This window comes from Gossypium arboreum, chromosome 10, assembly GCF_025698485.1.
Source record: "Gossypium arboreum isolate Shixiya-1 chromosome 10, ASM2569848v2, whole genome shotgun sequence".
In the NCBI taxonomy this organism is placed as follows: Eukaryota; Viridiplantae; Streptophyta; class Magnoliopsida; order Malvales; family Malvaceae; genus Gossypium; species Gossypium arboreum.
Genome location: NC_069079.1, coordinates 36951307 through 36968213, shown reverse-complemented (window position 1 = coordinate 36968213; position 16907 = coordinate 36951307). Strand labels below are relative to the sequence as shown.

Below are 16907 nucleotides of genomic sequence, written 5' to 3'. Positions count from 1 at the left end.
CTATTTTAAATTTCATCAATATCTTTAATTTCTTATTTCTACTATCTTAATTATTTAATATCTAGACATTGCTAACTCTTCTAATTTATTTAATTTATTTTTCAGCAGGTCCATTTGGAGTCGTGGGCTCGATTATTGTCACGATTATCGACTTGACTGAAATTCTATTAATAAGAAAAACATGAAAGTTGACCATAATATCTAATCCCTATGGACTCGACCCTACTACTTTTTAATACTGTTTAGAGTTATTTTATTGTAGGAATTATTTTTTGTGGTTTCGACGCCCATCAAATTTTGGTGCTATTGTCGGGGATTGGACATATTTTTCTAATTTTTTTTTCCTTATGACCATATCAGAACCGAGGTCTTTAGAGTTTGAACTATAAATAAAGAAGTTGGCTCGAAAACTACGAAGAGAAGCCCTTTGATGCGGTAAACGACCAAATCCTGGATTGAAACCATATCTTACATCGAGGATAATTTCTCTTTCGAAGAACCATACGAGATGGTCGAGCAAACTATAAGCCAACTCGTAACAACATCGGATGATCGACAGCCTTTATGAATAACCTATCCGACGGGATGAACACCGTTCAAGTTAAAGTTGGGTTTGATTCATTTACTGGATTACAAAATGAAAATCTGCACACTTATCTCAAAGAATTCCATATGGTGTGCACAAGCATGAAGTCTTAGGGAGTAACCGAATACCAAATTAAACTTCATGCTTTTCCTTTCTCATTAATTGATTATGCTAAGAATGGCTATTTTATTTACGTCCGGGATCAATCAATACATGGTTTGACATGTATTATTTATTTCTTGATAGGTTCTTTCCAGTAGCTCGAGCACCTGAACTAATGAGGGACATTGTAGGAATCCGTCAAAAAGATACTGAATTGCTCTACGATTACTGTGTGCAAGTTGCCCACAACATGGACTGACTAAATAGTCACTCTTACAATATTTCTATAAAGGATTACTCCCAATGGGAATGAAAATGATAAATGTTGCAAGTAAGGGGCACTTGTTAATATGATGCCTCAGAGAGCAAGAGAGTTGATTTCGACCATGGTTGTTAACTCTTAGCAATTCCGATTGGCTATAGAACCCACAAAACATGTCCATGGGTTAAGTTCTCTATCTCTAGAAGATAAAATTAATAAGTTGACAAGCATTGTTCAAAAATTGCTTACAAATAAAAGGGGCCCAGTACGGTTGTGCAAAATTTGCGCTAAGCTAGACCACCCGACGAACTCATGTCCAATATTACATTAGGATTTGACAGAACAAGCAAATGTTGTGGGGACCTTTCTAGGACCTCCCCAAAGGTGATATGACCCCTACTCAAACTCATATAATGTAGAGTGGGAAGATCACCCAAATCTAAGTTATGAGTCGAATCCTCAGTTCAATCAACCTTACCAACAAAGGCCACCTCTAAATTAACAATTACCGCCCCCAAAGTCATCTTTGGAAGCCATAGTGGAAAGGCTAGCCAATAGTACTGAGAAGTTCCAGTAAAAAATCGGTATGCATTTGTATGAGTTAGATAAGCAAGTGAGCAAGCTTATGCTCACGGTTAGTCATTTGGAGTCCCAAGATAAGTTGTCGTCCCAAACTGAGCCTAATCCTCGACACAATGCGAGTGCTATGGCGTTGAGGAGTGGGAAGGTTTTGGAACCCGTACCTGACACGAGTCGTGCCCACGACGCTGATCGAGATGAAAAGAAACCTGACACAGAGGCTTCGGTGGAGTCAGCACCACAAAAATCATTTGCAGTACCTTGGAAGACTTGTCCAATGCAAGAAGGAGCAATAAGAGAAGGAGATCCTCGAGTCCTTTCAAAAGGTAGAAATCAACATACCTCTTTTTGATGTGATTAAGTAGATTCCACGATATGCAAAATTCTTAAAAGAATTATGCACAAGTAAGAGGAATCTCCTGGGCAATAAAAAGGTAAGTGTCACAGAAAATGTCTCTTTCGTTTTTACAAAGGAAAATACCACCTAAATGTAAAGACCAATGTATGTTTTCCATATCTTGCAAGATAGGTAGTGTCGGTATTAAAAAAGTCATGTGTGACTTTGGCGGATCAATTAATATTATGCCTTTGTCAATTTATAGACTACTTAATACAGGTCCTTTGAAGGAAATAGGTGTAATTATTCAGCTTGCAGATAGATCTGTAGTGCATCTGGAAGGAGTGCTGAAAGACGTTCTTGTTAAGGTAAACAGAATGATATTTCCTACCGACTTTTACATTATCAACATGGGGGATGACAACTAGGCCAATTCGTTTGACATACTTCTTGGGAGACCATTCTTGAGTACTGCGTGAACGAAAATTGATGTTTGGAGTGGAACAATCACCATGGAATTTGACGAAGAAGTGGTTAGGTTTAATGTTTATGAGGATATGTGACATCGCAGTGATAAGTTACAAACCATGCCTTGTGGGAATATGGATCTCGATGTTAAGCAAGAGGAATTATCGATGATAAAAAAACCAATACGTGAAGCTGTCATTCGCATGAAAACCTCAAACTAGAGCTCAAACCATTTCTAGAATGTACAAGGATTTCGACAGACGAAAATGCAAACTCGAACAGATATGCTCAAAAACGCCTCAATCCACTAATGATAGGGGAATCCGGGAAAGGCTTCAAGGACAGTGGGCAAAGGTCGAAACCTTTTTACAAGAACACTCAAGTATATGAGATGGAAAAATTAATCCTCAATGAGCCAAACGAATAACATTTAAGGTCGTGTAGCTAACGACGTTAAAAAAAAAACACTTTGTGGGAGGCAACCCAAATTTATTTTCATTTATTTAATTTTGAGCTTTATTAGGATTTAGGTTGGAAATAAGTAAATAAATCTTTATTTAATCCAGTTAATGTGATATTTTTAGGAACATAATGGAGGTTGTCAATTTTCTAAAAATCGGGTACTGATACGTGGGCACGTCTTGTTAAGTGCTGACATTTATTTCTCTACAAACGAAACTTAACATCCCTAACCCAAATAAAAACCCCAACATCGGCAACATCGTTTGAAACACATGGGGAGTATTTTTAACCTTTCTCTTTGCTTGTTGTTTGAGTTACTATACTTTATTGCATATAAAACATGCTTAAGGACAAGCATAGATTAAGTGGGAGGGGGATTGAAATGGTATGTATGAATAGTTGATTGTCATTTGCTGCATGTTTCTCTTTTGCATATGTTCAACCTTATGCTGGATTTATTCGATAATTTATTTGACATTGAGCCTCTAATCTCATTACTTAGTCAAATTGGACAGTTGGGTAATTTTTGAATTAAAGTGTTCAAATGTCTAGATTAATCGACATGTGTGTTTTAAAGGTGATTTATGTAATTAGATTTTTCATGAAAGTTGATTGTTTTAAAAAAATTATTATATTTGCTTGTAAATAAATAAATAAAATAAAATGCAAATAAATAAATTAAAGCTCAAGTTATGAATAAAGATTTCAGGAAAGTGACTGAATTTAGTAACGGGGATGAGGTACTTGGGTTATCATCTCATCTCGCGTAAAAAGGTTCGAGCGACGAACTGAAAACTTGTAAATATTCCTCTAACTGAGCTACTAAAAAAAAAAAAAGAGACCGTTTGAACTGAGTAATTGGGGTAGGGTGCTTGGGTTGTCATCCTAGTTCGTGTAAAAAGGTTTGACTACGTCCAAAAGAAAAAAAACATATTACTGCATGATTAATTGAGAATAATACCTTACAAATTTTGGCACTGCATGATTAATTGAGAATAATACCTTACAAATTTTGGTTCAAACTCAATTTAGTGAAATGATTTAATTTACATGTTTCAATTTTATGGACACTTGTTGGTCAAACTAGGTATTTTGAGCACTTGTTTAATTTTTACCTATATTGTTTATGTTGATCATGGATGCGGAAAAGAGGCTTGATTTCTGATAAGTTATTGAATAATTTCTAATGTATGAAAGTACAATATGCTTGAGGGCAAGCATGAGCTAAATAAGGGGGATTAGATAACATGTTAAATTTGCATGATTTTTGTGTTTAAATTGGTTAATTCTTGAATTGATCCCTGCTAAATTAGTGATTTTATATTTTAACCCTGTTAGGATTGCAATTGGGATGCTATGAGTAAAAAACGAGTAGAAAAGGATTAATGGCCGAATCAGAAACTTGGAAATAGTTAAGGACTTATCAGATTTCTTTTGACCTTGTAAAAGCTAAAATTAGAAGAAAATTTGATTTTATTTTTATTTAATTCTAATTTTGTCTAGTAGGTAGTTAGACCAAATTTAGTGAATCATTTGTATATAAATAGAGCGTTTGTAGTAGCTTGAAAATATACTTGAATTTGCCTATCAATTGGTTAGAAAATCAATTTATTCTTCTTTCTTATTTTGCGTGAAAGTGTGCAGACATTTTGCTAATTTTTGTTTCCAATTCAATTTTTGGCATAATTGTTTCCCAAGCCTTTCCTCTTCCATCTTTCTCCATTATCATCAAATTAATTTTCATAACCTACAAAGCATGATTAATTTCATGTTTCACTAAATTCTAACTTAGCTTTAGGCAGGTATTCTTTTCGGTCAAGAATCGTGAGATACGTATTCGTATTAAAAATCCTTCCAATTGGTATTCACTATTTTTCTTAAGTATCAGGATTTACAAATTCATCCATTAAAGTTAACTCGATTTCAAATAAAAAAGCGCGTTGGGTTGGAGTCATGTTTGCCAACAGCTGGGGAAACGAGTCGGTCGTGCTGTATTCGGATTGTCGTAACCATTTTTTTGTAAAACGGGAATCGACTTGGATTTTGAAAATGAACATAAAAAAACGGGAGTCGCCACCGATCCTTTTGACTAGGTGTGATCGGGTCACCTCATTACAGTGGTTGTTTTTTTAATAAATAACTTGATTTTAAAAAAACAACTTTGGTCTACGCAAATCAAGAAAACAGGTTCGGGAGTCGGTTACGCACGAGGAAGGATTAGCACCCTCGATAAGCCCAAAATTGGTACCTAGTTGATTAATTAGTGTCTTAGTGTCGAAGATTGAAAACTTGGAAGACTTTTGAAATACGATCCCTCTTTATAAAGAAAATGCTTAAATATTAAAGAGCTTCTCGTCTCAAATATGAAATGTCATATCCAGTGAGTTAGGACACAACATCTTGAATTTTCGAGAGCGAGCTTGCCTTTTGTAAAATCTGTGTATTTTAAAGGGTATTCGATTATTTAGAGTGAACGAGAGAAATCGAAACCCAGTAAGTTAGGGCACGTTTTCTCGAATTTTCAAACACCGAATATTGCCTTTATTCCAAAACAAATTCTTATTTCGAGATGACAAAATGTCATACCCAGAAGTTAGGGCACAACACTTCGCATCTTTGAGAATAAGCATTTTCAAAACTCAGATAATGATTTAAAAGAATATATTCCGTTATTTAGGTTAAATGAGAAAAGTCGAAACCCAGAAGTTAGGGCACGATTATCTCGAATTACCTAATATGAGGATATTGCTTTTATGAAAGAATTGTTTGAATATATTGAGTAAAAACGTGATTTATAGTAAAATATAAAGCAAATTAGGGTATTAATATGTATAATAACATAATGATAGGTGTGATATTAAAAAAACAATAACATGAGCAGTTATAAGTGATAAATAAATAGAAATGTTAGTAATATGTAAATATAAACAAATGCATGAGGAAAATAAAATGATCGAATACATGAGTAAATAAATAAAATGAATAAAACATGGCAAAATAAAATGGCGATGACAACGTGAGCGATAATAATAGCGATAACATAAATAATAATAATATAAAACAATGTATGGATATATACATAGATGCATTGAGATATATACGTAATAATAGACATAAAATATATACGTAGTATTAAAAAAGAATATATACATAATATACATGTATATATATAAATATATATATAATATATATATATATATATATATATATATATATATATATATGAGATATTAAAATGTATATGCATGGTAAAACATAATATGATATTTACAATATATAAAACTGTAATAAAATGATATACATGATATAATATTAATTTACATGGGCATAATATGAAGTATAATATATAAAATATATATTAAAAGTATGTACATATGACACGAATGTATTAACAAAACAATAATATCAAAACTAATAATAACAATAATATATAAATGTATACGTATATATATTGAAGATATATAATAAATATTAATAATATAGAGGTAAAAATAGATATAACAAAATGTACATAATAGAATATTTGAATATGTATACATAAAACACATATTAGGAATAATAATAAAACAACTATATGAATATATATAAAATATATGTAAGTATTAATTAAAACTAAAAATGTATAAATAATAATAAAATATGCTAATGATGATAATAAAAATACAACAATAATGAAATATGATATTATAAATAATATTAAAATTAAATTAGAAAAATGAGGAAAAGCAAAAAAAGGATGAGATTGAATTAACAGTGGAATTTTGAGGCGAATTTCAAATAAATGAAGGAAAAAGGGGATTAATTTGAACACGCGAGCAACTAGGAGGGACCAAAGGAGTAAATATCCTGATCTACCAAAACGGCACAGTTCGCAAAGGTACCAAATTGAAAACGAAGTAAATTTTAGAGCCAAATTAAAATTAAATAAGACTCAATTGTAAAGCCTTAGAAAAACGGAAGGACTGAGGGCGCAAATAACCCCTCAGTCCAAAAACACGCGGACCCTGGGCATAGGCGGGTCGAGTCCTCGGGTCATTGCCTGAAACGGCGTCATTTCTGCGTTTTAAACTAGGCACCAAAACGGTGCCGTTTTGGTAGGCTATAAAAGCCTGAAAATTCCTAAAAAAACTTCATTTCAGCTGCTGAGGAGAGAAAAAAAGGGAGAGAGAGGGGAGAGGGGCGATTCCCGGCCAAGGGGCCGGTCACCGGCGGTCGCTGTAACGCAGCAGTGTATTGCCGCCGCCACCTGCGTGCACGGTGGCCGGAGTTTCGAAAATGGTAAATTTTCTCCCCTTTTTTTATGTTATTTTTTCTTTGTTTTAAGTGTTTATAATATAGGTATATATATATATATATATATATATATATATATATGCAAATAGAACATTTGAAAAATAGAAAAAAAAAAGAAACGAATCAAAAAACGCACTGGATGTAATCACCTTAGTTCTTTAGGTATCCGGTTCTTGGTATTTGTTTCCCGATTTAGTTTTTTCTTCGATTGGCTGCTTTGTGTTTTTTGAATCACTGATTTTTTGTTTTACAATCAAAATGCTTCCTTTTTCATTTCTCTTTTTGTGCCGAATGTACAAAGGTTTTAGATTTGGCTTTAAATAGCCATTTACATGCCATTTGCTTTCTGTCCACTCTCGTTTAATGCTTGCAGGTGAAGAGGCGGTGGAGCAGAGGCCACTTGCAGGAGATGTGACTGGGGCGGTGGGATAAGCGATTTAGGGTTTCAAATTCTGAAACCCTAAATTTTAGGGTTAGATTGGGGTTTGTGTAGGTTTCGTGTGTAGTGGGTAGTTTGGGTTTGCATTGGGCTTGTCGGTTTTATTTGGTGGGTTTTGGGCTAGGTTTTGGGGTTAATGAGTTTAATTGGGTTGTGGGGGTTTTTGTTGGGTCCCAAAATTGGGCTGTACACGGATCTTCGAGAACAAATCAAGGGGGAGAGTGATCAAGCTTAAATGTCCCTCATGGTTGAGGCCGTTAATCCGAGTTGGGTTTTTTAGAGCGCAAGGCTGCTGAAATCTTAATCGGGAACGCGTGTATCTTGGTTAGATAATCAGTAAGGGTTGGGTTGCAGGTCGTACCGGGACCAACTACGAGAGGAAGAATTGGCAGTTAAGACGTTCTTAGCCGCTATAACCAACTTATTGTTTGGAGGAGAAGACTAATTTTCGAGGATCGGTTTAGAGATCGAAATTCACCGAGTCAAGGGCTAAGGCTTACTTTTTCTATTATTAAATCTCAAATTCATTTCCTAATTTAATTTTACTTTCGATCTCTTTAATTGCTTATTTATACTATCTTAATTATTTAATTTTTAGACATTTCTAACTCTCCTAATTTATTTAATTATTTTTTAGCAGGTCCGTTTGGAGTCGTGGGCACGATTATCGGCTCGATCGAAATTATGTTCATGAGAAAAATAAGAAAGTTGATCATAATATTTAATCCCTGTAGACTCGACCCTACTACTATTTACTACTATTTAGAGTTATTTTATTGTAGGAATTATTTTTTTGTTTCAACGCCCATCGATTATTTTCAAGACAAACTGGATATTACTTATTTTACTTCTAAATTAATATAATTTATGTTTTATATTATAGAATTAAATAAATTCATTCATATTTTAATTATATTATAATTTTTACAAATTGATAATTCACATAGCTCGAAAATAATATAGATATTGTTAGAATTAAGTGACCCAAATTTTTATTTAAATAAAATACGATGGAAAATAAAATAAAAGTAAAATCCATATAGAACTAGACTTCTTTTATTTTATTTTAGAATAAGGTTTTTAAACCTTATTAAACTCCATCTATTTTATATTGATTAGGATAAGGTGTTTCAATCCTACTAGAATATGGCTTTGCAAGCCTATAAATAGACATAGTCTATTCCTCTTGTATTTGAGTAAAATTTTTCGACATAGTGAATTTTCTTCTCCTCTCGCCGTGGTTTTTTTCCGAAAGGGTTTCCACGTAAAATTTATGTGTTCTTTATTTTTATTTATTTTATTTTATTTTATTTTTCACAAATTGGTATCGAGCTTCCGGTTATTCATCTCGATCACGGTAATGGCGTCTTTGAAGTATGAAATTCATTGTTGGATCGCAACACCGATTTGCATTGTGGCAAATTAAGATGCAAGCGTTCTTGCACGATGGATCTAGAGGATGCCCCGCTAGGATAGATAAGATGCCTTCGACATTAACAGATGAAGAGAAGAAGCGTAAGGATCGAAAGGCATTAACACAATTACATCTGCATTTGTCCAACGAAATTTTGCAGGATGTGATGAAAGAGAAAACTGCCGCTGCATTATGGAAGAGGCTAGAACAAATATGTATGTCGAAAACTCTAACAAGCAAGTTGCATATGAAGCAGCGTCTTTATGCTCATCGTTTGGAGGAAGGTGCGTTTGTACACGAACACTTAACAGTGTTTAAAGAAATTCTCTCAAACTTGGAGGCCATGGAGGTTCAGTATGATAAGGAAGATCTAGGGTTGATTCTACTTTGTTCGTTGCCCGCCTTATTCAACCTTTAGAGACACGATTTTATATAGCCGCGAGTCTCTCACAGTTGATGAGGTTTATGATTCTTTAACCTCGTATGATAAGATGAAGCATCTTGTGGTTAAACCCAACTTTCAGGGAGAGGGTCTCATTGTTCGTGGGAGACAAGACCGGAATGTTGATGATGATCGTGGTAGAACACAGGAACGGAATCCTCGTGGTAAATCTAAGGGTAGATCGAAATCTTCAAACAGAGGTAAAACTTGCAACTTCTGCAAGAAGAAAGGGCACATTAAATCTGAGTGCTATAAGCTACAAAATAAGATTAAAAGGAGGCTGCGAATCAAAAGGGAAAACAACGGAAAATTCGGTGAAGGCGATGTTGTAGAAGACTACAGCGATGGTGAACTTCTAGTTGCTTCATCAATGATTCTAAAGTAAGCGAGAGTGGATACTTGATTCAGCTGCACCTTCCACATGAGTCCCAATCGAGATTGGTTTACAACTTATGAAACAAGATTCAAGGTGTTGTTTTGATGGGAAATAATGCTTCATGTAAAATCGCAGTGTTGGAACAATTAAAGTTAAGATGTTTGATAGAGTTGTCGAACACTTAGTGACGTGCGGCATGTTCCGAATTGAAAAGAAATTTAATTTCGTTGAGTACTCTTGATTCAAAAGGTGCAGATACACAATGAAAGTGGGGTTTTAAAGATTTCAAAGGGTCCTTGTTGTGATGAAAGGGCAAAGAAAGATTGCCAAGTTATATGTTTTCTGGTGGTTCTATTATTATCGGTGATGCAATTGTCGTTTCCTCTTCCTTGTCGATGATGATATTACTAAACTTTGGCATATGCGCCTAGGGCATATGAGTGAGAATGGCATGGCGTAATTAAGCAAAACAGACTTCTTAATGGGCAAGGAATTTGCAAACCTAATTTCGTGAGCACCGTGTGTTTTGGGAAGCAAAAGAGAGTTCGATTCACTAGAGGAATCCATAACACGAAGGAAACGTTGGAGTATATCCATTTTGATCTGTGGGGCCGTCTAGAGTGCCTTCGAGAGGTGGAGCTAATTATATGCTAACCTTTATTGATGATTTTCCGAAAAGTTTGGGCGTTCTTCCGAAGCGGAAAAGCGATGTGTTTTCCACATTTAAGTCTTGGAAAATTATGATTGAAAACAGACGGAAAACAGATAAAATACCTCCGCATGCATAATGGCTTAGAGTTCATTCGATGAGTTTAATAGATTGTGCAAGTCGAAGGATCATGAGACACTTGACGATTCGTCATACTCCACAGAAAACGGCGTTGCGTAACTAATGAACAGAATGATCATGGAGAAGGTTCGATGTATGTTGTCAAATGCCAACTTACAAGTCATTTTGGGCGCGACCTCTCATCGCATGTTTTTGATCAACCGATCTCCATCCGCTGCCATTGAGAAAAAGACTCCACAAGAGGTATGGTCCGTAATCCCGCTAATTATTCGATTTAAAGATTTTTGGGTGTCCTGCGTATGCTCATGTTGATAATGGAAAATTGGAACCGAGATCCATTAAATGCGTTTTCTTGGTTATAAAGTCGGTGTAAAAGGCTATAAGTTATGGTGTCCTGAAAATAGAAAAGTTGTGATTAGCAGAGATGTTGTTTTTGATGAAACCGCTATGCTACCTAACTTATCTCTTAAAGACTCTTCCAATAAAGAAAACCAAAAGCGGTGGAGCATCGATTAATACGTAATCAACTCCTCAAGCCAATACAAAATTGAGAATAGAGTTGCTTCTTCACCGCAATACTCTATCGCCAAAAACAGGACAAGAAGAGAAATTAAACCTCCAAAGAAGTATGCCGAGGTTGATCTAGTTGCTTATGCTTTAAATGTGGTGAAGATATAGATGCTAATCAAGAGCCATTTAATTATTCGAGGCGATTAGTGTGAAGACTCGTAAAAGTGGATGTTTGCTATGCAAGAGGAGATGGAATCACTCCACAAAAAAGAACATGGGATCTTGTAAAACTTCCTAAAGGTAAAAAGGTCATTCGTTGTAAATGGGTGTTTAAAAAGAAAGAAGGGACTCAGGAGTTGAATAACCCGGATATAAAGCAAGGCTTGTTGCAAAGGGTTACTGATCAAATTCCGAGTGGACTTCACAGATGTGTTCTCTCCAGTTGTTAAGCATAGTTCGATTCGAGCTTTGCTTGGTATTGTTGCCATGCATGATTTGGAGCTTGAGCAGTTAGATGTAAAACGCATTTTTGCATGGAGAACTTGAGGAAGATATTTACATGCAACAACCAGAGGGTTTTATAGTCTCGAAAAAGAGGACTATGTTTGCTTGTGAAAAAGTCCCTTTACGGTTTGAAACAATCACCAAGACAAAGGGTACAAGAGGTTTGATTCCTTTATGACTTCTCATGATTTCAAAAGAAGTAGTTTTGACAGTTGTGTCTACTTTAAGAAAAAAAGTGATGGTTCTTTTGTGTATCTACTTCTTTATGTTGATGACATGTTGATAGCAAGAAAAGATAAAGAGAGATAAGAAAGGTTAAAGCCCAACTAAGTGAAGAATTTGAGATGAAAGATTTAGGACCAACAAAGAAGATACTTGGTATGGAGATTCTCGAGATAGAAAAGCAAGTAAATTGTACCTAAGTCGGAAGGGGTACATTGAGAAAGTTCTTTGCGAGTTCAATATGCAGAGTGCTAAGCTCGTTAGTACTCCTTTAGCAGCCCATTTCAGACTTTCATCGGCCTTATCTCCTCAATCGATAATGAGATTGAGTACATGTCACATGTTCTATACTCTAGTGCAGAGGATCTCTCATGTATGCTATGGTTTGTTCACGCCCGATTTATCATATGCAATCAAGCAGCTTAGCGATACATGGCGAATCTCGTAAAGAACACCGGAAAGCGATTCAATGGATTTTAAGATACTTACGAGGCACTACTAATGTTTGCTTACAGTTTGGAAGAACTAAAGATGGAGTTATAGGGTATGTTGATGCTGATTTTGCTGGAGACCTTGATAGAAGAAGATCTCTCACAAGTTACGTCTTTACAATCGGAGGTTGTGCAATTAGTTGGAAAGCCACTTTGCAAACTACATCGCTTTGTCTACCAATCAAGTTTGAGTACATGGCGATTCTTGAGGCTTGTAAAGAAGCTATTTGGTTGAAGGGACTATTTAGTGAACTCAATGAAGACCTTCAAATCAACACAGTATTTTGTGAAAGTCAGAGTGCCATCTTTCTTACAAAAGATCAAATGTTTCATGAGAGAACAAAACACATTGATATTCGGTATCATTTTGTTCGTGATATTATTGCTCGTGGTGATATTGTTGTGAGCAAAATTAGCACTCATGAAAATCCTGCAGATATGATGACTAAGTCACTTCCTATAACCAAGTTTGAGCATTGCTTAGACTTGGTTGGTGTTCATTGTTGAAGTTAAACCCTTAAGGGGTTTTTGGAAGAGGTGAAGAACTTGTTTATTGAAAGTTCGCGATGAAGAACTTGTTCATTGAGAATTTGTGTCAAGGTGGAGATTGTTAGAATTAAGTGACCCAAATTCTTATTTAAATAAAATACGATGGAAAATAAAATAAAAGTAAAATCCATATAGAACTAGACTTCTTTTATTTTATTTTAGAATAAGGTTTTAAACCTTATTAAACTCCATCTATTTTATATTGATTAGGATAAGGTGTTTCAATCCTACTAGAATATGGCTTTGCAAGCCTATAAATAGACATAGTCTATTCCTCTTGTATTTGAGTAAAAATTTTTCGACATAGTAAATTTTCTTCTCCTCGCCGTGGTTTTTTTCCCGAAAGGGTTTCCACGTAAAATTTATGTGTTCTTTATTTTTATTTATTTTATTCTATTTTATTTTTCACAGATATGAACTACAAACCAATAAAGATATACAATGAATAAGTATATATTCCAATTTTACAATTGTTATTAACTTTACTTTTTAGTTTTACACTCCAAATAAAAATCTTCAACTTCACCCGTGAATATTACAACCTCACATTAATGATGATAAATAATAATTGTTAATATAGTACACATCAAAAGAAAATAGAGTGGTTGTTCAGTTCATTCAATTAAGGTGGGGTGTCAAAGGTTATGGAGAATGGTGGTGAATAAAATATGAAGGCTAGTAGTTAAGAGTATTTACAGTGTAAGTTTAATATTTTTTTAGGGTCGATTATCTCTTCATCATTTTTTGGGTGTTTATAGGTAGAGGTCTCGTGTAACGCGTTAGATTTGTTATCTATTCCTCATTATAAAACGCATAAGAGAGATGTTTTCGATGGGACGAGGATGTTTGTGATAAGATAAATCCTCTCATTTGTTCTGGCCCTGATAGAATAAGACAGTTGAACTTATTTGATATTTGGTTACCAAACGACTTCATGTTCCTAATGAAAATTAGGTTATTGGTTATCTGAATAGTCCACCCGAGAGGTTGAGTTCAGTGATCTTCCAGCAAGTGAATTTGCTATTCAAGCATTTTCTATACTTACATGTTGTAATGCACATGGGTATAACAATGAAAGACACATGATCTAACAATGACGAAACAATAGATCAACAATGAAATGGCGAAAATATGATAACGACGTATAAAGACCACACACAAAAACCACAAAACATAAAGTGTGTGGGCTAAAAGAAAAGTACACCTAAACTTGGAAATCAAAGTCTGAAATGGTAACCTTGAACAAGTCTCACACGCAACTTACGCTCTGGGAAGATTGAAGAAAAAAAAAAAAGTAGGCTACTGGCAATCTCTTTTCTTCTTCATTTTTTATTAATAAATAATAAATAATGGCTATCATTATTATAAATAATAATTATGAAATAATAATAAAATATAAAATTCAAACTTAATCGAATAAAATTTACTTACAATAATTAAAAATCATCGTTAAATTAATCTGATAATAATAAAGTTAAGATGTAATAATCTTGACCTTGCTATTTCAACCAAGGTGTTGGCAACTTTTATAGTTAATTAATCACAGATAACATAAAATTATTTGAGATGGTGGGTTTAAGTACGTAAATCCCTTGATATCTCTATTGTTATAACGTTTTTGAAATGGTGGATTTAAGTGTATAATTAAATTAGTATTATGAGTGAATTTAACATTAATTTAATTAATATAATTTTATATATTTTACATAAATTATATTATTATGATAATACGTTTATTTTTTATTTAAAAATCAATAAATATTAAAATTTGACCTACTTAAACTAAAACTTTTTAAAAAATTGGCAGCCTTTCCATTTTCATTTTTGCCGACTTATCTCTTAGTTCGAACTTTTATGTGTTAAAAGTCATAATAATAAGAATAAATTAAGTAAGTGTGAGAAGTAAATGTAACAAATATCTTGGTAAATCCACCTAAATTCAAACCAATTATCATTAACAAGCGACACAACTGATTGCTTTCATTTTTGGAAATATTGCAGTCAATGTTAATATTATTAGATGCCATACTATTCGCCTCGACTTTTCTAAATTTGTCTTACCCAACTTTTACTTGGATGATTCTAGAAGCCCAGAAATTATCCCTCCGAGTTACAAAATCCATACATAGGATTTATGAACTTTAAAACTCTAAAAGTCTAAACCCTATAAACATAACATTGAAATTTTAGTAAGAATCAACCCGATTTTAGCAAAGGCAAAGCACAACTTCTATTTAAGGTCCTCTTTATCTGCAGATCATTGCACCATGAAAATTCTTGAAGATAGCTTGGTGTTCCTCCCGCATGGATCGGTTCTTAATGCTTCGACTCTTCCTCTTACGTTCTTGGATATATACTGGTTTGGTTTTCCTCCCATGCAACGCCTTTTTTTCTATGATTTCCCTTACCCTACTTCCTATTTCATGCAAACTGTTGTTCCCAATCTCAAATCATCTCTCTCCCTCGTTCTTCAACATTTCTTTCCCTTTGCGGGCAATCTTGTGTTGCCTCCACCGCCTCAATTGCCTTATATTCACTTCAAAGACAGCAATTCCGTTTGCTTTATTGCTAAAGAGTCGACGGTAGATTTTGGCCATCTCATCGGCGATCATGGACGACGTGTTGAGGAGTTCCAGGTTCTTCTCCCGAAATTGCAGCCTGCAAATACGAGCACAAATGGAAATGGAATGAAGAAGTTGGAGAAGTCTCTCATGGCTATTCAGGTTACTGTGTTTCCCAACGCAGGGATTGCGTTAGGTGTTACGTTTAACCATGTTGTAGCTGATGGTAGAGCGTTTATTCACTTTATGAAATCATGGGCATTTCTTAATAGATCCCAAGGGGATTCCAGTTTTCTCAACAATTTTCCACCACCTGATTTCAACCGTGATTTGATCAAAGATCCTCAGGGGCAACTTGCATCTACATTCGTGAAGGATAAATGGGGTACGGAGGAGTCGGATACCCTTCCCACTAACAAGCTTCGGTTCACTTTTGTCATTAAACGATCACAAGTTGAGTTGCTGAAAAACTGGGTTACAACAAAGTTGATGGAGGAAAACGAATCGGAGAAATTAAGGATTTCAACTTTTGTTGTAACATGTGCTTACATGTGGGTTTGTTTGAACAAATTACAAGAAAATGAAACCAAACATCCTTCACTATCAGGCGATTCTCATATAGTTTTCTCAGCAGACTGCAGACACCACCTGAAACTGCCTCCAACATACTTCGGGAACTGCATTGAGCCACGTTTTGCAACCGCTAAAAAGACTGAACTGGTGAAAGAGAAAGGAGTTATTGTGGCTGCAAAGGCCATTGGGAGACAAGTAATGGAATTGGAGGAGGTGGGAGCATTAAGAGAGGCAGAGAAATGGTTGTCAAAGCATAAAGAAATATTAAAACCTGGAACCCATTTTATAAGCATAGCTGCATCACCCAAATTTGGTGTTTATGAGATAGATTTTGGGTGGGGAAGACCCAGAAAAACAGAGGTGGCTCACATTGGTTCATTAGGATCCATTTCCATGGCTGAGAGCAGAGAAGAGGAAGGTGGGGTTGAATTTGGGTTAGCACTTTCTCAAGAAGAATTGCATAGCTTCAACGATGTTTTTCATCGAGGCTTACAACAGCTACAATAATTTATGAACTCCGGTATTGAGCCCGGTTGGTTTACACTACAATAGTTAAATTTTGGTATTGTTAAAATACTTGCTATCGAACCCCATTTGTAACATTTTGCCGTCCTTCTACAGTAACAATGATAAATTAGATTTGGATGTGTTTCGTCGGGGGGAAGAAAGACAAGTTTTAAAATTTTTTTAAATGAATTGATTTGCTTCCATTAAAAAAAAAGTTTTTTTCTTAAATTTTAGGTAAATTATATAAATGGTCACTAAAGTATTGCTTATGCGTTTTATTTTGGTTACTGAATTTTTATTTTTATTTTGATCACTAAATTATTAAAAATTAAGTTTTTTTTTGGTCTAATAATAAATTCAACCTTTTACTGTTTATATATTCTATCAATTTTATCTTAAAATTTATACAAAAATATAAAAATTCTTAAAAATAAAATAAT

General features: G+C 34.4%; 1 protein-coding gene across 1 annotated transcript; it reads left to right on the top strand.

Moving 5' to 3' along the window:
* Window positions 1–14917: 14917 nt before the first annotated feature.
* Window positions 14918–16633, top strand: LOC108488909 (coumaroyl-CoA:anthocyanidin 3-O-glucoside-6''-O-coumaroyltransferase 1-like). Its single transcript, XM_017793184.2, has one exon. It carries the CDS (start codon window positions 15094–15096, stop codon window positions 16465–16467), a length of 1374 nt encoding a protein of 457 aa, XP_017648673.1. The 5' UTR covers window positions 14918–15093; the 3' UTR covers window positions 16468–16633.
* Window positions 16634–16907: the final 274 nt, after the last annotated feature.